The 22,203-nt window shown below is 35.1% G+C and overlaps 1 protein-coding gene across 7 annotated transcripts in view; it reads right to left on the bottom strand.

The window, feature by feature from the left end:
• SPEF2 (sperm flagellar 2) overlaps positions 1-22,203 on the bottom strand; it is an 82,618-nt gene that overhangs the window by 8,734 nt on the left and 51,681 nt on the right. For 2 of the 7 annotated variants that reach the window (XM_042028500.1, XM_042028503.1), the window contains 7 exons: positions 20,633-20,771; positions 19,229-19,470; positions 7,422-7,528; positions 5,564-5,746; positions 3,558-3,602; positions 1,966-2,058; positions 1,169-1,342 (listed from right to left, as the gene is read on the bottom strand). In XM_042028500.1, coding sequence (XP_041884434.1) covers positions 1,169-1,342; positions 1,966-2,058; positions 3,558-3,602; positions 5,564-5,746; positions 7,422-7,528; positions 19,229-19,470; positions 20,633-20,771 — 983 coding nt within the window. Of the gene's footprint in view, positions 1-1,168; positions 1,343-1,965; positions 2,059-3,557; positions 3,603-5,563; positions 5,747-7,421; positions 7,529-7,601; positions 12,719-19,228; positions 19,471-20,632; positions 20,772-22,203 lie in introns of those variants that run through there. The other 5 variants (XM_042028506.1, XM_042028505.1, XM_042028499.1 and 2 more) reach the window with 4 other exon arrangements.

Here is a 22,203-nt window from a genome sequence, read left to right on the forward strand (position 1 = left end):
AGAAGTTGTTGACACACAGATGATAATGACAGTGCTATTACTTATATATTACAAAACTTCCAACAAAACAGATTAAACCAAGCAGAAAGTGAAAAAAAGGAGAACAGGTGTAGCTTTACATCCAGTGAGATGGAAGTTAGAACTTTCCACTGAAATATGGGAAATTAGGCACTGGTCCACAATATCTAATTGGGAGCATTCTGTGCTCTCCTTCCTAGAAAATGTGGAAAGGAATTTGTCTTATTCAGTCTCTTCAGTGTACAAAAACTCTGTTGTGCCAAATAAAAGACAGAGAAGTATAATAACTTCTGTCATTTGAAATGATAAAATGCTATTTTGCAGATGTATATGATTATCCTGTGTAGTAAAATAATGCCTTTTCTGTACCGTTTCTAGAGATCCGAACCATACTTTAAGTTCTGGGCAAATGCTAGTCACTGTGGTTGCGAGAGGGCAATGAATCATTTTATAATCTGGAGCAGCAACCTCTTTACAAGGTGTGTACAGGTAAATAATTTAAGTCTCAAAAAATGACTTTTACTTCAATACTAAGTAATTGATGCATGCATTGGACTAATTGCAGTTTTAAGACTTTAACAATAACAACAGACTCCAGAAATACTCATAATGTTCAAAAGACGAGTTTAATTTGATGTGACAATACATTCATCATGTTTGAAAAAATAATTTAAAAATTATTTTGTATAAAACTATTATTAATCCTTCTGGTTTATGGATAAACCTAAATACTTGGAAATAACACAACAAAGATGTGTCTGAGTATCCCAATTAGTGGGTAACACAGTGGAAAATAAAGTAAGACCACCAATAATATCAGGTTTTGTATCTTGAGATAATATTACTGTAAGTCACACTACAGGGAATGACAGCTGGCCTAAGATTAAGCAAAAGAATTACTTCCATTTGTAAGTACAAGAAGTAGTCACCAGTAAGTATCTTAAACTTTCATTATTATTTGGCAAGCAAATTTCCAGACTTTTGAAAGAGTCCTTCTGAGTATTATTACCAATGCAATGTTCCCATGAATTCAGTGAGATTACTTGTAAGGACTAGAGATACTCAGGATAAGCAAATATAGAGAAACTTAGTTCATTTATAATTTGGCAGCACTACTATTATTCTCTAGTATTTTTCTGTAATATTTTACCGCACATGGAAGGGAAGCTTCTTTTTTTCTGCGAATATATGTTCCAGTAGCAATGCTAAATGCTCTGTATACACCTTCAACTGGATCAGAGTGGGAGGCAAAATAAAGCAGCATCTCAGTATAGTTCAGCAGAGCAGGGTCTTTTCTGGTATCCGCAAATAAACTGAAGAAAAGCTATAAAGGGCAAAAATACACTAATTAATTTCTATAAGTGGAATTATGCAAAATGCAAATCAAGGACTGTAGGGAAAAGGATGAAATACAGTAATTACTGCTAATAAGAGCCAACTATACTTAAAAACATGTTGAGGCTCTACAAATCAAGGCTGTGATAAATCATAAATATGTGTTAAGTAATTCAAGGAAACAGAAATTGAATTTCACAGAAAAGGGAGAAATCAATAAAGCCTTGTATCATGACAAATACGTTGAAAGCATTTTTTGTATTCAGATTATTATTAGTCCCCTCTTTCATGGAAAATTCTATGAGCTCAGATGCAGTGATCATTTGCCTCCCATTCTTAACAAAGCTGGTTGTTTTGCAGCAAAATTAATGTCATTCAAATAAAAAGAGGAATAATTAAGTCTTTCTGAGCAGACTATGATTTAGAATACTCAAGGATGATTCTTGGATTCCTTCCTACATTATCCTGAAGCACCACTTAACCTGAAAAAAAAATCGAAAAAAAAATCAAAATATGCAGCACTTACTGAAAAACAGAGACCCAAAAACCTCTGAAATGAGACCTCTCATGTTTGAACAGTTATCTTTTCAAAACACCTATGTTTTCAGTTACCTTTTTGAGGTATTTCAGCCTATCTAAAGGCACAGGTTCCTTGCAACTTTCTGTTATGCTTAGATCTTCATTTCCATTAAACCATAAGCCAGCCTGATTTAAAAAAATAAATAAATAAAAAGAAGTTTGTTTATTTTCACACATTGAAACAAGGTGGTCTTTATACTCTCACTGTTCAACAGAGAGCCTAATTTCTGGACTTAATCAAATTGAACTTGTTATTAATATACAATGACATGAGAATAATTAAGCTGCTGTTTATACATCATAATGGATACTTGAGAAATTACTGAAAATCAAGTAGGATACAAGTGAATATATAATTTTGAAAAAAGTGAAAATTGACTATGTAGTTTTAAGTCTATGCTGCCAAAGAAGCTGAATATGATATGGAGTTTCTATGCAAGTATAGGTGCAGAGAGAGAGGACAGCTGAAGCAGCTCAAATTCCCAGTGGAAGGTTATTCCTGCTATTCTCAGTGAACATTCCTTGTCATTATTCTTGTAATGGCAGTAGGACCTCAAAACAATTGCCATAAATTGCTCAAAAAGAATACAACAAAGATTGCAATAAAACCAATTCAGATTTCCTAATCAATCCAGTAATTTGAAATTAGAGGGCTAAACTTAAGTGTGACAATTTCTGTTCCTGTTCTTCTCATAACTGCATATGCAAGAGTTCCAAACCACAATACTATCAGTAACACAAACTGCAGGCCATCACATACAGCAGATACACAGGCAGTATGAATCAGCTGCAGACCAAACTCTTCAGAGCAATGCAGGTGGTTGAACTGAGTCACTTTGGACAGTCTCTGGACATTGCCAAAACGTTCTCTAGAGCACATATCTTATGTGCCTACCTATACAGTTCTATTCTGAAAAAGGAGCTTCAGCTGTGTTCATATGTGTGTTCATGAACTTTTAAAGTTCTTCTCAGTCTTAAAGTGAGACTGTAGATTCAGAATTAACACTCCCACGGAAGTTTGGAAGAACCAACAGGGAGTATAGATCTAGAAACAAATCAGTTGTTTACTGCATGTTTACTACCTTGTAATACTGAAGCAATGAAATTAATTGCTTGGTTATTACTATATTTGAAATAGGATCCTGTGCTAGAAAGAACATTTCTGGTCTGTATGTCTTGTAACGGTTAGTTTATTTGCAAGCTCTCACACTTCAGTAAAACTTAATAGAAAAATAAATGCACAAAGATCTGCACTTTTTGTGGGTTTTCTGGCTTTGCAGAGTTGTTTCTTGGAAAGTCTGTGGTAGGCAGGGATTGGCAGGTGCAGCTAGAGTTTTAGATGAACCAAAGAAGTTCTGAAAATGACAAGCCTCAAGATGAACACAGCCTTTAGTATTTTTTTTAAAAACCAACACTAGGTGATTGGAAAAAAATTACAATAGAGTGTCTATGAAATTTATTCAAAACAGTTTGAAAATTATATTTAGTATCACCAAAAAAATCTAGAAACTGGCAAGACTGTGTAGAATACACACATAGATATGTTGTAGTGGGTTCAGTTTGTAACCAGGCAGAAACACCAATTTAGCGCAGTGGTTTGGTCCAAAATACTCATTACTATTTACCTTCAGTGACATAAGAATTAGGAGAAACGCAAAGCAGGCACCAAACTTGAAAGAACAAAAAAGAAATTTATTAACAGACCTAAAAGAGGGAAAAAGAAAAAAAAAAAAAAATACTACACCTTCAGAACTCTTCTCCTCCCCCCACCTTCCTCCCTTCTCCCACTGACAATGTGAAAAAAACCAACCCTTGAGATGTTCAGTCTGTTTACCACTTCCATAATAACCTTGTTCAGTCCATTTAGGAAGAGGAGTCTCTCTTGTTCATGCTATGAAAACATTATCACAATCAGCCAGCCACCCAGGCTGGTTCTCTGCTCGCATGTGAGTCCCTTTCCACGACTTGCAGCTTTTCCCACAACTGCTTTCGAGGGCCCACTCTTGAATTACTGGGGTACAATTTTAAGGCTGAGCCCTTCAGAAACGAAAGCTCTCTTCACCCATCTCTGGGAGCATTTCACTGCTAAGAATAGAGGCCCTTCTCCTTCCCTGGGAGCAAAGGGTCCTCCTCATCTTCATCTCCAGGACTATCTCTGGAAGCATCTCTAGGAACTGAGGTCTTCTTTTCCATTTGGAGCAAAAGTCCTCATCGCTTCCATCTCTCCCTGTTCAAACTTCTCATTAAATTAAGCTGTGTCAGCATCTGCCTATCTCAGCGCAGGTGCTTTTGCTCACAAGTACAAGTTGAACGCTCCACCCCCCATGCCTTCATGAAATTACAGCAGGTACTCTGATATATCATAGCTTTACAACAGAATTTCAGCTTTAAGCATCTCCTCTTTCTTCTCCCTCAGGTTTTCAGCTCTTCACAGCACTAAAAGGGTTAATCCCACCTGGGCCTTCCAGCTGGAATTTCGCTTATCGCTGTTGGTCACATGATCTCTGCCGGACAGCGGTGCAGCTTCAGCTGAATCTTGGCCACACTGGAGAGGGGGAGCTGGGCCGCTCCGACTGCCCACAGCAGGGCTGTGGGGGGGTTCCACGGGTGGAACAGGGCCCATCGGCTCCAGGATGGCCGTGGCCCGGCCTGGCCTGGCCCAAGCAGGGGCCTGCAGCCACCTGTCCCAGCACTGGAAACGAGAGAGAGCTCTGCCTGGGGTTTCTCTATTCTTAAGTGTGGATCACAGAGGCGGTCAGAATTTAAATGGCTAAAAAACTTGTCCATATTCAAACTGGCCAGCTGATAGGTTCTGTCAGATCACAGAGGAAGATGTAAGCACCCCTTTGCAAGAACATCACTTCCGGGACTATGCTTGCTAACCCATGACAGATGTGCATCTATAGACAATTATATGTGCATATATATGATACTTACAGCTATTATGGCCTACAAGAGAGAACCAGCAGTCATTCTAAGTATGATTAAAAATGCAAAGTAAAAGTAAGTGAAAATGAGCAGAATCTTGCTTAAAGAACAAAAATGTATTCATTTACATTTGTTATGTAAATGTAAATATACTCTTTTACAAAACTACCTTCCTGAAAAATCTTGCAGAACTATGTGACAATTCAAATAGAAGTTGTCTTCAGAGAAATGATCGAAGAATTTTATAATTTTCCATGTATTCAAGGTTTGAGGAATGATCTTAACTTGAGAAAATTAATTATTGGAAAAAATCTAGAAATATTTAATTAAAATGCAGCTGATGAGATGAAACTGAAATCCTTATTTTTGCTTGGAGCAAATGATCTTATTCAGTGTCAAGTAAGTTAATAGTCATCAAAGTGCACATGGAATGGTTTCTTTAAAACAGAAGGGATTTTCACTTGAGATTAATTTATGGGAAAAGTAGGAAAATCAAGTAAAAAGTAAGTTTACTTAGCCTGATTTGTGGAACTGGGGACAAGACACATACTAGGCTATCAATTTCCTGAAAACACTTTTCAGTAGAAAGCTCCCTCAAACCCGAAGCATTTAAAATTCAGACTGACTTTCTCAAAGTGAATAAACCAAACAACATATCATTTACCAGAAAAAAACTTGCTAGAAAAGATAAAAGGATTATAACCTGCATATAGTGCTCCTCTGTAACAAAGCCTGATCCGGTGACATCAACAGACTGGAAGCCATGCAGTGTTTTGAGGAGTTGTGTCACAGAAGGCACTGGCCAAGGCTGTGCTGCTGCCAGCAAGAATCTGCGCCAGTCAGTAAGTTCTGAGTTCACTGTGAATTCACGTGCCAAATTTTGGAACTATAAAACCAAAATAATAAATATTGTCAAATACATGTGCATAAACACACTCTTTCAATATGCTATGTATCCTTAGGTCTTTTCCTGGATAGGATAGACAAGGTTCTGCAGTGCCATTTCATATTTCTAAAATGGGCATGTATAGCTAAACGAAATAGGGCATGGGCCACTGTGTGTCAACTGTCATGTGCAGTTGGTATTCTCTAAATAAATACCCTAAACAGGCATCTATATCTAAACTGCCTATGAGATATCATTCCTTAGAACATGCTAACCCCTGAACCATGCTCTGTTTTGTGAGAGTACCAAGAACTGAACTGACAATTCAGCAGCATGAGCACAAAATCCTTGGTCCTGTGCCCTGGCCCTGTTACTCTTACAGGTGTCCACCAAGCAGCTTTTCTCTGCTCCAGCATTATTTATAGTTGGAAAAAAGCCATGCTAGAAAAGCTGCTTTGCAGCTTGCTGTGTATGTCTTTGCACCAATGAAGTTGTTGCATGTATGCAGCAGAGGAGAACGCATGCAGAGGCTGTGTCTGAGAGGGGGAACCAAATCAGCCAAGGTCAATACTGCCCTGTGTCATGTCTGCACGGCCTTCTGCCCCACACCCAGATCTCTCTGTCAAGGGAAGTGTCTGGGTTGCTCCAGACTGCAGTCCGAGAGGAAGCAATGTGTTCACAAGAAGAAGGGCCTGGGGCAGCACAGAGTGAGACAATTTAGTGACATTGTGGATAACATCTTGTCCTAACATTGGCCAGAACAGCACTGATTATTATTTATTGAAAATTTGTTTGAGATTCTATTAAGTCACACAGTGATGAAATGGTGAGTTCAGCTCAGAATATCTTGTGCAAAATAAATATATACCTTAGCTTATGCTTTGTGAGTTCCCTTTTGTAAGTAAGCTTGTGCTTCCACAATAAATTTCAAAGTCTAATTCAAAAATGGTTAAGGAAAGAAAATTCTATTATTAAAATAAAGTTAGGATTTATAAGCACTAAAAGTTCTCAAAGAATACAGAACATGAGATACATGCACATTTGGTCTATTAGTAGACAATATTTGATGGATAGCTTTCCTTGTATAATTAATTTATTGTACTAAGATTAGGTTTTTATATAGTCAAGATGACAGATGGGACTAGTTTTCACTAAACTCACTGGAACTACACAACTTTAAACTTTAACTGTAAAATGTTTTACTCATGCAGTTCATCTGTGTGAAGAATATATGAATAATGCTGTGAAATGATGTGGAATCCAATTAAAATTTTAATGTGAATCACAGTTTACTGTCAGAAATAGTTATCAAAACTGGCTGAAACAAGTAAAGATTTCCACTCCATAGGCTTACCAGCAACATCTGACAGAAAAATTGACTCAGTATGGAAGATCTGGAAAGACTAAATTCTAAGTTTTTGTGTTCCTAAATCTGAAAACCTTGGACGATGTCTTAAGAACTGATATAATTTGAAAATTCTAAATAAATACACTCCTGACAAAATTTCTGGTACAGTGACTTCCATAATCCTTCTCTAGGGAAACAGAAGAATTTTAAAGAAAAACTGATCCTGTCCTATAATATTATAATCTTCATTTTATCATAATAAGGACAATGCTGCATCTTCTACACAAACCAATACTCCAGGTGAAGAGAATATAGGGGTTAACTTACATCTGGAAGTGTTAAGCTCTTCCATGCATCAGGAAAGCAATTTATTCCAAGATTCAAATTAACCAAGCCACTAAGAGTTTCAATAAATAATTTCTTTGGTATAAAACCTAATAAAAAATCAATATAGAAATATGTTTAGCCTTCTAAATAGACTTCCTCTGTTAAAAAAAAAACAAACCTATTTTAATGCTCATATGAAAAAGTTGTTTATTTTCCTATTATGTACTACTGATAATGCTAATATCTTCCAAACCAAACATAAAATCTCCTCATTTATAATTAATCATGCGTGACCTATCTAATAGCAAAATTTCAAATATTTTTCCGCACTGCAATTCTTCTCGTACTTGTCCTGATCTGAATTAAGACCACTAATCCATCCTCACACAGTCTACACTGACAATTAATGAGCTCTTCACAGACACCAATCACACAGAGTTCTGTGTATGGAATACCTACCAACCTTTTCTTCCACTCTGCTCTTTCTAATTAATCATAAATCTATCTTCACTCTTTAAAGCAAGTGCATGCTAGACAATGGGCTGAAAAACATGCACTGTTGAACTCTGAAACAAACTTTAACTGTTTGAAAAGCTTCTCAGAACTGATGTGTGTGAGTTAAAAGCAGCTCCATTAATTTTATTTTAAATAAATCCTAAGAAAAAAATAAATAAGTGCAGCAAATCCTATTTGTTTCTTAAGCAGGAATAGATTTGCTTATGAGCAAACAGAAACTTCAAACTTCATGTATAGTATTAAAAACCAAAATTATGTATAAAAAATTTTAGCAGACAGATATGAGTCTTTTCTTTCAGAAATGCACTTTGCTGGCTCAATGAGAGTTCACTGCAAAACAAAAACATTAGCAACAAAAATGTAAAATAAGTTTCAAGTTCTTTAAATTTTTAGAGATAAAGCTGATTTGGTCAGGTTGTGATCAATTCCATTGCATCAAAACAGGAGTTTTCAGATTACCTTTAAAAGCAAACACAATCACTGGAAAGATTTCTTTTTTTCCTTTTTCTAGTAAAACTTCTTGTTCTTTTGAAAAGGCATAGCTGTGCACATTCTATGGCTAAGACAATTTGTTTGAAGTGAAACAGTGAAGTAAAATTTAAGTGTATGAAAAAGATATGTGGTAGGAATATAAAGAATGTGTTTGAATACTAATTTCATCACATCATTTATTCAAAATCGAGTTGCCAATCTGAATGAATGGTCTGCATCTCTGTAGACCGGTTTACCTCCAATCAGGATTACCTCCAAATCCAGGATTAATGCTCTCAGCATCTTAAAAAGCAGAGAAATCCTACACATATATAAGCTTGGAGAGAAGAGGACGAAAACAGATTTGGAAAGCTCAAAGTCTGTTGGAAGAGGAAGAAAGAAGGGAGAAACACCTGGACTTGAAGCCTTAGTATCCTCCCACATATTTCAGCATGAAACCAAAAGCTGGGGAAAAAATACCGTCAAACTATAACAGTGTTCTGATGTGACATCTTGAAAAGTTTTTGAGTTATCTACATTGAGAAAGAACATCTTCTAAAAATCGTGATAAATCATGTCCTGTTTACTGAAGCACACTGGATTGCTAATATAATAATTTTAAGGTAATCAGAAATTTGGGTTCTTTTATGAAAACTTCAAGCTTCACGAATCAGATCATTTTCATATGGCACAATGAAGCCTACATCACAGAAGCAAAATTACTGGGACACTTCATATAAGGTTCAATAAGCCAGGTAACATTTTAGTGGTTCATGGGGAAAACAGGCTACGGTCCATGAAGGAGCCAATGAACAACAAAAAGCAATAGGGGAAATTTTTACATCTTCTTTGCAGACTCAGATTTTTTAGTGCTTTACCATGAAGATCCCAGCTATGATAATTTTTATTTCATTTTTTGCTAAACATTTCCCTTTCCACATTTGATCACTGGCAATCTAACTTCGCTTTCTGTCACACTATCTTATGTTCTAAACTGTTCAACTCCTATTATGATTTCCCTTTATGACAATAAAAAATGTAGTTCCTGTATTTCTTAGGAGTTTCTGACTTCCTGAAATAAAATTTGGTTTTATGCACAAAATTTTAAAAGGATACTAATATTGTCATATCCCTTTTTGTGAGGCTACATGACTTCAGAAACATACATGAAAAGTATCTGAGGTGTTGGGGTTCCTCCAGGGGGGAGGGGGGGGAACCCTCAACACATGGAATTTAAAGAACTTGCATCAAAACTAATGTCTGAAATGGGATTAAAGGATTGCAATTTCAACTCTACTCACAATTTATATAAACTATATAATTGTTTATATTAACTATAGAATTGCTGATGTGCTGTAGGGCAATTACTTTTACTTTACTACCTCCTCATGAAACATCTGATGAGGGACAATTCCAAAGTTATAGTAGTTCAAAGTCTTCAGATGGACTGTGACTTAATTCCTCCTGATATACATAGGAGGAATGAGGGAGTCTCTGAGAAATGGAGGAAATCCCTCATAAACAAGAAAACAAGACATGAAATACTTTCCTCACTGTGTTTTTAGATATTTTGTCTAGATTTCATGGATTTAGGTATATAGTACAGAGCACAGAACTGTTTTTGAGTATCTGATTATAATGCCAAGCAAGAGGTGACTCATCATTTCAGCTCAAGGGCTGTCAGTGCTTCATAGTCACGGAGAGACGCTGAGAGTGGGCAGCTACACAGATGATAACCAGAAAAGAATACTGGTGTCTGCAAATGGTACTCTGCAAGCAGTGAAAGAAAATAATGTCCTCTATGAAGGAAAAAGGAAAACAATTCCCAGAACTGGCTTTTTTCCACTTAGCAAGACTCATTCCAAAACAGGTATGCTCTTTACAAAATCCTTTTGTAAGTACAAAATAAAAGGACCCAAACCTAATAAGTTTTAGTTTAATAATGTAGGAGACTAAAGAGAAAATTAAACATTTTTAATTAGAAGGAGTAGCAAGCATCTTGTAAAAAGAATCAGTATTCATGAAGATTTTGAAAAACTGGAGGGATGGTCAGGATCAGTAAGTAAGTTTCACCAGAAACAGACCAAAGTGCTTTTTGGAAACGGACTGCGCAAATTGATGCATTTATTACATTGCAGATAAAACAATTCAGGAACAGACTTCAAGCACATTGGAGAACAGGATTAGAATCCAAAGTGAACTTTAAAAATTGTAGATAAAATCTAGAATAAAAGGAGAGTATCCAATAAAGATAAATGTCAAGTGCCCCACTTGGGCTGAAATAGTGAACTGAATAAATATCACAATGGGAATCTTACTGCAAAAGTAAAATTTCTATAGAAAAGTCTCTAGGGATTATGGCAGATTACAATATCATCAGAAAGTACATGAGAAGTCATCAGAAATAATGCTTTTTTTTTTTTTTTCCCCAGACATTAAGGCTTCTGCTATAGTATGATTTTGGAATCTCTAGATCAAGAAGGATGTATGTAAACTAAAGACTGCCCAAAACAAAGCAGCAAGAATCATCACAGGCTTAGAAAGCATGTCCTGAGAGGTGAGGTTGAAGGAATTCTGCTGGTTTAATGGATGAAAAGAAGATGATGAGAAAACATGCCCCCTCCCTCCATCATGGAAGTGGCCTCAGTGTTACAGATACAAACCCACCATTTTTTGGTTTTTCTTTCTTTTTTTGTTTTCACCTGCTGGACATCCTCGGGACATATTTTCAAGCTTTTTCTAATCTCAACATAGTTAAAAACCTCCATTTGACAACTCTGAGGGAAAAGAACCCTCTTGGTAATATGTGATTCAAGAGAAAACCCTTAGAATTAACGATTCTAATATATAATAAGCCTCATATCTAATAAGGCACCCCATGAAATATATATCCTGTTGCTTATTAGGCAGACTATATCTAAACATTTTTCTTTTTTTTTTTTTTTTGCCTGAGAAATCACAAGTTCAGATATTTTATATAACGCACAGTACTGATCTCTTTTTCTGACCCCTACAGATTAACTCTCCTGGAGCGGACTAATATCCTTTAATGAGGCATTCCTTCAAAACCTACTACTTCACAACCTACTCCATTTCTGACACCCTGTTTATACACAGAAGTAGCATGAACGTCTATGCAAAACACCAAAAAGAGACTGTATGTGTACATCTATCTATCTATCTGTCTATCTGTATGTTTGTGTGGTATAGCATGGCAGAGTACAGAGCAGAGCTGTAGAACAGTATGGTGTGGGGTACTGGGTATCTTCTGCTGTTACTACATTATGTTTTAAATTGAAAGTAGAGAGCTTCTTGATTTAGAAGAAGGTTGATTCAAAGGTGAATGGCCTCATATTAATTTCTCCCAGATTACCTGTAGTACATCTTCATTTTCTGTTGGAGGAACTAATAAGGGTCTTTAACAATTTAATTTTAGCTATCTTTTGATAAAAATCATTGCTAATTCCTTGATGGTAGAAATATATGCTGCTGGTATGCTTCACCTTTTGAAATATCAAGTAGAAACATGCATTCAGAATATTTAGGATTATGAGAATATATATTCTCTAAACCATACTCATTCTCAGCTCCTAGATTAAAAATCAAGATACAGCATTCTTATTGCAACCCTCACAAATATTCTTACAGGTAAACAAAAAGTAGTTCAAGCTGTGAACTGTATTAGTAATATCCTGTCTGTAAGAGTACTTGTTATGGAAAGACTAATCTGTGCAATCAATAATCAGCACTGGAAAAAAGGATCGGTTCTGCCTTTGTAGGGAAGTTTTCAGAAGGACTAGTCTGAGAAAGGTCATGTTAAAGTTTATCTGGTTTGCACATTCCATCAGGGTCTGTATGGGGACAGCCAGATTTAGCAATAGCATGGTATCTTCTAAAAATATTTTCTACTCTACCCAATGTTATGGAGTTCATGCTCTTCAACATCTGCTCAGCAGAAGCTGTATCTGGTGAAGCAGAACTGGCAGCTTCCATGCAGGTAGCCCAGGCATGAGCTTCACTACTCTGGTGTGTATTTATAAGTTCAAGTTTGAAGTCATCAGTGCCAGAACAAAAATTATTAATATTTTCCCCCAAATCCACGTTATGTTTACGACATGGTACACAAAACATTATTCCCCTTTCATCATCATATTTTAACCAGGAGTATTTCGTTAGCCATATTTTTGGAAACTGGTGATTCCTCTTTGTTTTCTGATGTTCCAAATCTTTCTTCTCTTTCCCTCTGTCACCAACTTCTCTGTTGCTAGAAGAATTATTCTTGCTTTTAAATTGCTTCAGTGCTCTTATGGCTATAATTTAAAAAGAAACAACTAAATATAAGATAGTTTTTACCTGATAAAATATCAATTGTATGTTTTCTTTTTTTATCCATATTTATCTTGTTAATTTGGAACTAGACTGTGACTTGAAATGAACAGCCATGAAAGAGAACAAGGAAAACAGATCTGCTCTTAAATAATTTGAAGGCTACCCAGGATTCTTGTAAGACATGGTCAGTTTTAAATTTTGACTATCAGAAGTTTGTCAGTATGCAACCCGTGAAGTGCAGCAGCATCAATGCTATTTTTGAAACAGAGAAGAGCAAAGTTAGGAAGTGGAATTCAGAATGGTCTTAGGCAAAACGCCTCCAGAAAATACTGCTGAAGTCACAAACTTACTACAATGTCCATTATACCTGGCATTGGCAAAAATGTTAACTTGGAGCAAGTCTGGAAATATATAATCAAAAACCTGAAACAGAATGCCTAAGATGCATATGCAGTAGCTGACATGATCGTCTTAAAATTTATTTACCTGCAAATGGTATTATTACTGCTTTCAGAACTGTATAAGCATTCTTAATGCACTGAGATTGTTCTCAGCTTTTCCCCAATTTTTCTGAAGATGGTCACTCTTGTATTTTGTAGGAGCAAATCCCATAAGCAGACATTTTTGAAAATTTTATTTCTAGACCTCATTTATCTCCTACTTTTGGCCTTTAATTTAATGATTCTTTTAATACACATTCACCATACTTTTAGGACTTTGAAAAGAAAAAAATCAAATAAGCAAGAGAAATTTCATGCAGAATGGAGGCAATAAAACTAGAAATCTATTTTTTCACTGGGAAATCACAAAAGTAACACCCAGCAAATGACCTAAAATCTGACTCTCCTTATTGTGATGTGTACATCAAGAAACAAAATTAATGAGTACATTAAGCTAATCATAGAGAGAAATGCCATTTCTGGTGCTTTAAAAGGTCTTGAGAAAAAGAGTTTTTGTATGCCACTCTTCTCTATTTTAGAAGAAGGAGCAAATTTTTATATATATATATACACTATACAATTTGTGAGAACTGTTTGTTCCCACTGTTAAAAAAAGTGACAAGTTTGTTCCATTCTATTCTAAGCATCCTGAAAGGCCATAATATTAATAAAAGAAGTTCGGAACATGCAGTTTAAATACATTTCCAGTATGAATGATTCTTGTAAAGAACTTAAAATCTGAGGTAGCAGCTGTGATCCACATGGTCAGCAAAACAAACTGTCACAGGAGGTTTTTCTGACATGTGCCCAGGTACCATACCCAGAATTGAAAAGAGGAAGAGAAATATTCTTAACACACAGTAAACATCTTCATTAGGCAGACACAAAACTACAAAGAAAGGTGAAAAAGAGGTGGAGGGCTGGATAGCTGGATCTACAACTTCAGAAGTCAAAATGGTGTAAAGGACAAAAACATTTAAACACCTCTACAGTGCCTACTGCTTCTTTAGGCGTATGGAAACCTGTGGAAATTTTCTGGTGATTATATAAATAGGGATTGGAGAAGACCTGTGATCCACTATCAGGGATAATATTCCATATAAAATGGGCCTTCAGTGTTACCAACATTTTTTCAATTCACATGGAGAAACTGGGAACATAGAAAAAGATGGGATCTGTCACAGAGGTACCTTGGAAAGAAGAGAGGATACAAAAAGAAGCCAGCCTTTACTACTTGTGAAGCAACTTCTTCACATAAAGTTTGTTATCAAATGAAATAAGGAAGAAAACTAATGTAGGAAAAGGTACACTAGGTAGGATTGTTTTTCATTAAAATGTTCTTAAAAGGCAGTATCATTCTCTGACACACATGGTGACTGGCAAGCCTTTACATGTTTCAATAAGCAGTGCAGAAACTTCATAAACAAATGCAAAAAAATTAATTAGTGAAGAAATTAAGATTATGACCACTAGTGAAACTGAAAACAGAAAAAATAAATATTTTAAAAGGAACATTATGAATGACAGCAGCATAAGTTTACACTACATCCTGTGAACCAGGACCATGACATTTTAAATGGAACCTGCTACATTTAAATAAAGAGCAATCACCATGCCTCAGTTATAAGGCAGATACACAAAAGAGACTATTTCTTAATGATACACCAGTCAGTAAAGTATTTTCTATAGGCACTGTATAAAAATATCTCCATAAACTAGTAGTAAATCTCTACTAAAGATTCTGATTATAAATTTACAGATGCAACAAAATATGAAGAGATTGTAAACTTATACTAGAGATGAGAATTATGTTAACATTTATTATTATCATCAAATTTTCCAAAACATTTGAACAGATTCATATTCCCTTCTATTTTCACTGAGAAAACTGTTTCCATAGCAATTCCTGACTAGAGGTTTGGATAATGATCCATTGCAAATTACACACCAAACTCTGTAGCAATTTTACAAGGATGAATGAGTGAAATAAACCCCAAGGCTGAATTATATTCTTTTAACTTCAGGACTCTAAAAGGTAGTAATATGGGATACTTCTACCCTTAGATGAAAAAGATGGGAGTCTCAAAAATGTGGTATTTTCATCCAAGTTGTTGATAGGCTCCTCACTCCCTACAGGTCAATTTCACTGTAAATATTTACATAATTTATTCATTAATTATTACTGGTGCTGCTATATGTGTGATCTTCATTAAGTAGCAAGAATTGGGATTTTAAACTTAGAACTACTGTGAGTTAAGGTTCTTTCATTGCTGCAGAGATGCAGTGAGGGGAGAGGTCCTCTGCCATGCTGAGTGAAATTTTAAAATTATATATATATATATATATTTTCAAATGCACAGAAACATATACAAGCATATTAAATACATTCCACAAATTTCTGAACTTAAATAACATACATGACATAGTAAGAGACATAACAGGAGGTGGAAATGGAACTATTGGTAGAATTACTAAGTTTTCGCCTCCTCTGTCCACAAACTTACAAGCTTTCTTATTTCCAAGTTTTAAAAAAACACATTGAAGATAAATAGTCTTTAAAAGATGTAAGTTAGAGAAGATGAAGTTATTCCTATGCTCTCATATGGACTTCAATCTCCATTTGCATCAAAGGCAGGCAATTACTGTTCTAAAACCTTGAATTGTTTCTACAAAAGTGCTTGTGGAAAGAAAGCATAATCTATAGATATTATCCAGGGTAAGCATATAATTCTGATTCAACAAAATATTTAATTAAAAAGGCAACATTTCAGCTGAGTCGGCTCAAAATCTATCAGTTGTGGAATTCAATTGACAAGTCCACAATTTGAAAACAAACTGCACTGCAAGATGGTCATAGGTTGTCCCTTACGTTTACATCTTAGCAGACTATTTAACAGTTTTATAAATAAGATTTTAAACATTTTTTGGTTACTAGGTATAGAACTTTTTAAAACCTGACTGATTTCTATCTGTTCTATCTAACTATAGAATAATTTCTATAATTAAACTGGAATGGTTCATGACTGTGAAAAAGAAAATAACATTTAAAATTCTCTTGTGCGATTCAGTAATAAGATGGAGAACAATGTTGTGATAGAATCTGCTTTGATCTGCTTGCTAATGCAAAACCACACCCAAACTGCATTCTCTGAAACAGCTTTAGAAGAAAATGAAGACATTCTATATGTGTGCTAATTGAAATGACAAGAGAGGGTCACAAAAGATCACAGTGTTGAAGAGAATCAAAGGGATGAGATCTAATAAATAATATAATTTTGTTGATAAGAAAAGCATACATTCAAAAAGGCTGTAAGAGAGAAAATAAAAAAGTGAATGTTATTAGCTCCATTTAAGACTTGTCACAGCTCTTCCTACGAAAAAGGACTCCCAAGGTAATATATTAGAGCGCTGTTAACAACTTGATCAAAGAGTTAGTGAAATTAGTCAGTGCAGACTCATGTTGACTTTAGGCAATAGCACTTTGGATAATAATAAAACAAAAAATAAATTTCTTTCTAAAATGAAAGACCGTCAGTAGGTAGGAAGGTCCAGCACAGACTGGTTTTTTGTCCACTGGTGCTTAGAATGAAGAGTAATGTGCTTCCATGGAGAACCAAGTGTGCAGGACAGCACAAAGTTGTCTGTGAAGAATCCGCAGTTCTTTAAAACTTTAGATTCCTAGGAAATACAAAACTGTTTCATAAGAATTCTTCCATGAATATCAAACATTTTTTAAGTACACTGCCACTCCCACTTTAATTTTGGCAATTTGTTAAACATATCTTGAAAATACTTCCTTCTGACATTTACCAAATATCTTGTTAGAAACCTGTTTATGTATCATTTCTTCTACTATAATCAGCTCTCCATTGTTACTCTTCGTTTGCTTGCATTTCTAAGCAAAAACTGCTTCTTTTAATCTCCATGATGCTTTAGAAAAGCCTAATTTCCAATTTTCAGAACAACTTTAGGAAATTTATTATTAACTACTACTTCTACTACAAGGAGATTGGTAGATTTATTCAATTTAGACTTGGCCAATAACCTACGCACCATGTGCTTACTTATGTGGATTTCCACTATGAATGCTGAGAGATCTGTTGGGGTGGGTAAGAATAAGGAAAAAAAAGATGTTTGTCAGGAAATCTAGATCTGTTTGGAGGTTTTCCAAGGTTGGGATTTGTCTGTTACTTTTTGGTATCTCCTTTAGAGATACTGTTCATCAACTTCATTGCCACTGTGCTGGGTGTTTTAGTGTTTTTCCCTCTTTTGTTTAGTGAGAGACTAACCACTGAGATAATATTTTCTGTTGACCATTCTATTGAACAAGGGGAGACAGAAAGCTATGAAAAATTTTCCTGATGTTTTAGGAAAGAAAGGAGTCTATAATGAAGGGAAGTGGTTGCCTTAGGAAACCTACGATGTGATTTATGCTGTCTTAAAATGTGTAAGAGAATGGGAGGAAGTATTTTAAAGGTGACTTGCACAGCTTTTGCTTTCCATCCTAATTCAGCTACCCAAAACCAGTAAGCATCTTAACTTAATAGTCACCAAACAGAAGATAAATGCATGGGGTTTGGGACCTTGTTTTAAACAATTCTTTCCTGTTGTCTTAGAGAACAAGAAACAACATTCTTTTACTGTCTCAAGACTGCTAAGCCAAGAAATTTCCTTTTTTGGATAGTCATGCAAGTCATGTTGGGTCCTTTTAGTGAATATAATACTATCAAAAGGGAAATATTGTAGAATGACAAAGATTTAAGTTGTTTTCTTGCTAATTATTACACATTTACAAATAAAATAGTTGTTCTGCCTTAAAAATGTCAAGAATATTAAAGTTTGTAACAGACAAAATTTTTTAGTTTTAAATATCTTAATGATGAATGATCTAAAACCATAAAAACCTTTTCAACTGGAAGTACCAATCAAACTGGTGTCTGTATTTCACTTCTATGGCACTGTAATGATTAAAAACATACAGATTTTTAGGTCCATGTGCCATTATATAGGCAATACTATCTGCAGAATAGGTCCCTACAGAAGATTTTGAAATGCTTACACACACATCCACACTCCTACACCAGAGATAAGATGATATGCATCTCTCTAAGGGAAAACTGTATACATCTTTCTCCCTAAAATGGTTTTATATTCAAAAGAAAATTGGAATTGCTCTATAAAGATATATGAAAAGCATTTCCAAAGAAAGAATTAAACTCAACTTCATTGTGCCTTTGTGGCCTTATTACACCGGAAGAATTAGATCTTAAATTGTAAGCACTTTTTTACACATTGTATTTCACAACCTTAGTGGCAATAATACTAAAATTATAGTTATAATATGGAACACTGGTAATGAAACACTCTGCAAATACATGTGTAACTACTTTCCATCTCAGTTTAAAACTGCCTTACCTAAATTACTTTGTAATATTTATACAGTCTCAGGAACTTTTGCAAGTAAGTCTTTTTAGGCATCCTAAGTCTTAAGTTCCCATAATTAGAGGGTAGACATACAGTAAATGCATGTTTAAAGGTAAAAAAGAAATTACATCTCTGAGTTAATGCTTGCAAATCACCCAAACAACAGGCACACGTTGACCTGAAGAATATAATAGTTATAATAGATCCTACAAAACAGTTTCATGAAAATACTGATCATTTAAATATTGTGTTTTAAAATAATATAGCCTGAGTGTTCACTGAGCTCTCAATTAGTAACAAGTTAAAGACTTGCATCTTTAAGCAAAGTAAGCATGATGCATATTGTACTAAAAACCTATTACAGAGACACTTGTCAGAGGAATACTAAACATGTGGTCTTAATGATGAAAAGCCCATAGTAAAGTCATTAAAATCTTTCAAGTGGTCTGTTATTTCATATTTTCAATATTCCCCACAACAACTTTGCTTTTCTATGTAGCAGGATCTTTAACTGTAGTACAATCTTTAACATTATCAATAACTAATGTTTAGCAGTTCCCAGTTACTCTAGATTTTAAGTATGTAACCAACAGTTCCTTGGGAGTTAAAAGAAAAAAAATTTCTTACCTTTAGGTGCCAGCTGTAGAAACTGCTTATGAAGTGTAGTAAGCTGTGAAATAGTTAGAGTATTACTTCCAGAGTTTTCTATGCGTTGAAATTCTGGTGGAGGAACAGGGTCAGGAACAGGGTCAGGAACCATTTTTACATCGCCATTGATGAAGAAATCTGTTTCTTCTAAAGTCATTTCATATTGGATTCTGCTAGAACTCTCAATATGATGTCGTGCAACCTCTACCAGCTTTTCAACACTGAAAGTATAAATGCAGAAACCCATGAGTACTTATAATACACAGTGTTAATAACAGAGCTTTAAATTTTAATGTGCTTCTGCTTTTAAAGCTCTACTAAAGTAAGCATTATGAACCCTCTGTGAGAATTCTGTAACTACCAAAATCATAATGATGTCTACTTTTCCTCTGGGTGCAAGAAATCTTTTGACTGTAGTCAGAAATTTATATAAAGTCAGATCTAAGGCACAGAAGAGACTTGATGGAAAAACATGAAAGTACTTTCTAGGCTAGCATAGTGGAGAGGCATATGAACTCCTGTTTCAAGTGCAATGAGTACAATTTATACAGGGAAATACATCAGCTGTCTATAATGTTCAACTAGACATAGCTTTGGCTTGGAGTGTCAGGTCAAAGGATATGATATTCTGTAAATACTGTGTCTGTCAAGAGAGCAAATAAAACTGGCTGGAAGGAAGAGGCTTTTTCTCTTTGAGCTATTGCCCATTAAAATTTTCACATCCCCCACTTATGCCTTTCTTCTCAAACACACCCTGACACGGATCAAGTAGCACTGTCCCAGGTATGATTCAAAAGTTAGTATAGGCCAGACTTGCAAAGCGCAAAGTGACCCCTTTCCTTTAGAGAGGAAAAGCCCTTTAATGATAAGGACATTGGTCATTCTGTGCCAGATAGTCTAATGTGCTGTAGTGATGCCAAGTACATTTTATTTACTAGGACAGAAAAATTGTGAAGGCGGACTTCTTTTTTTTTAACAGTTCTTGAAATAATTTTGGGAAATGCAGTATGTGGTGATAAGAACAATAAGGTAGATTTTTCCAGTGTGTGTAATAATCCCACACTCCAAAGTGACAGAAGCTACTGAAATGATACAGTGCTTTCTACTAAATGGAGTAACTGATTGCTCATTAATCTGCTAAACCTGTAGTCTAGAAAAATAGCATAGCATGATAATCACCTTTACAGCTACAAGCAGAACCTTTTAATCAGCCAAGAAATGAGTTATTAGCATTCAGGATTTTAAGATAAAACTAAATGAAATTATTATTTTCCAATTTTTTTTTCCAAATTACTTCTTTCTGTGTAAACAACTATATTTACTACCACAGTCTAGGTTAAAAAAAGAGAAAAAAAAATCCTATTTAAAATTGATATACATTACCAGGATACTTCTGACAAGAAGGTGGATCCAAGCCATTTTTCCATATCTTTATAAGCCTCTTCTGCTTTCCATTTTAGATCCTCAAGAAATGCTAAAGCTTTTTCTTTTATGAGTTCTAGTCGAGATTTTGTGGCTGCCTCTGTTTAAATGGTAAAGTCGTAATGAATACTATTTATAAAATGTGAGGCATGCTCTCATGTCTAAGCACCTGAAGTTCAGCATATTTAACTGTTTTTAGCAAAAAGTACCTTAGAGAATACTTGGTGCCTGGCTAGTCATCTTTCTGTAGTACAGTTAAGGCTGCTTTAATTGTGGCTTCTCTACATGTTCTTAGAGTAGCTGCTATCAGGGTGTTTGGTAAGTGTATGACAATTTTTGTCTCCCTGTATTTTCAGAAGTAGGTACTGCATAGACCACTGACAAAGCTGTTCTCTTAACACTAACAGAATAAAAGGCAAGGTACATTGATGCAACAGAGAAATTACAAATGAAACCAATGTTAAAAACTTAGCAACTATACACAACTAGTGCCTTTGCTAGATTCAATGTATCTGTATAATGAAAACCAGAAGTTACCAAAAGGTAACTGGATAACAAAGCTGCAAGTGAAACAATGATTCTCAAATACCAGCTATGTGCCTGTGCAAATAGGAAATAGAGCTCAACATGTTCAGCCTTCCTTAGGTTCCTGGCTTTTTTTCTTAAATATAGGAATAAAATGAAGTAATGTCAAGGGGGAAAAAAAACCATGTTAATGAATCCCTAAAATTTATCTTCTATCTATTAGGATCTTCAAAGTTATTACTGTTCTTCTCATTACCCCAAAATCTTAGAATATTTATTCTTGAACTGCTTTTGTATTAAACCACATTGAAAATTGTAAGTGTCCAAGGTTCACAAGCATTTGGCCTGATTGGATCTAAAGAAGCCTTATGAGTTTTTGGTTTGTTCAATAACTGCTGTCTGCCCTCTACCTTTCATAATAAAATACTATGCAATAGTTAGCCCACCAAAGAGGTACCATATTAGGAAGGGCTTGCCAACTGTTGCCAAATAGAATCTATAAAAGCTGGGTTCTATCTTCCCTTTAGTGACAAAACAGCCTTTCTCTAGTCTAAACCTATCTCAAAAAAAAAATTTTCAAACCGTTTTCAGTTTGGGACTTCCTTTTTTCAAACATCTACTTTTGGCTTAAATGAACCACTTGGTTTGGAAGTTACTGGGTGAGACACACAAAGAGACAGAATGACTGAACAACACGTAGGTTTTGGAAGAGTCTGTCCAGAAAGCAATTTGGAACAACAAACAAAATCTACATCCTCCTGCTTGAATCCCATGTTGCTTGATGAGGGGGGAATCAGAGAAAAACATCAATGAAATATAAAACTGCCAACAAATTCTTTCCCAGAACAAAACATTTCAAATACAGAATCCAATTCAATTAAATATTGAAGTGTGAGTAACAATATTTTCTCTCAGGCTGAATATTTGCTTAGTCATGACAAATTAGATTAGATGAAATGAAACAGAAGACAAAAGGAATGAAAATCACATTACTTGCTTAAGTATAT

The sequence above is a fragment of the Corvus kubaryi genome, unplaced genomic scaffold (genome assembly GCF_017639235.1).
Source record: "Corvus kubaryi isolate FWS band 111438036 unplaced genomic scaffold, C.kubaryi_AGA036_p1.0 37308, whole genome shotgun sequence".
In the NCBI taxonomy this organism is placed as follows: Eukaryota; Metazoa; Chordata; class Aves; order Passeriformes; family Corvidae; genus Corvus; species Corvus kubaryi.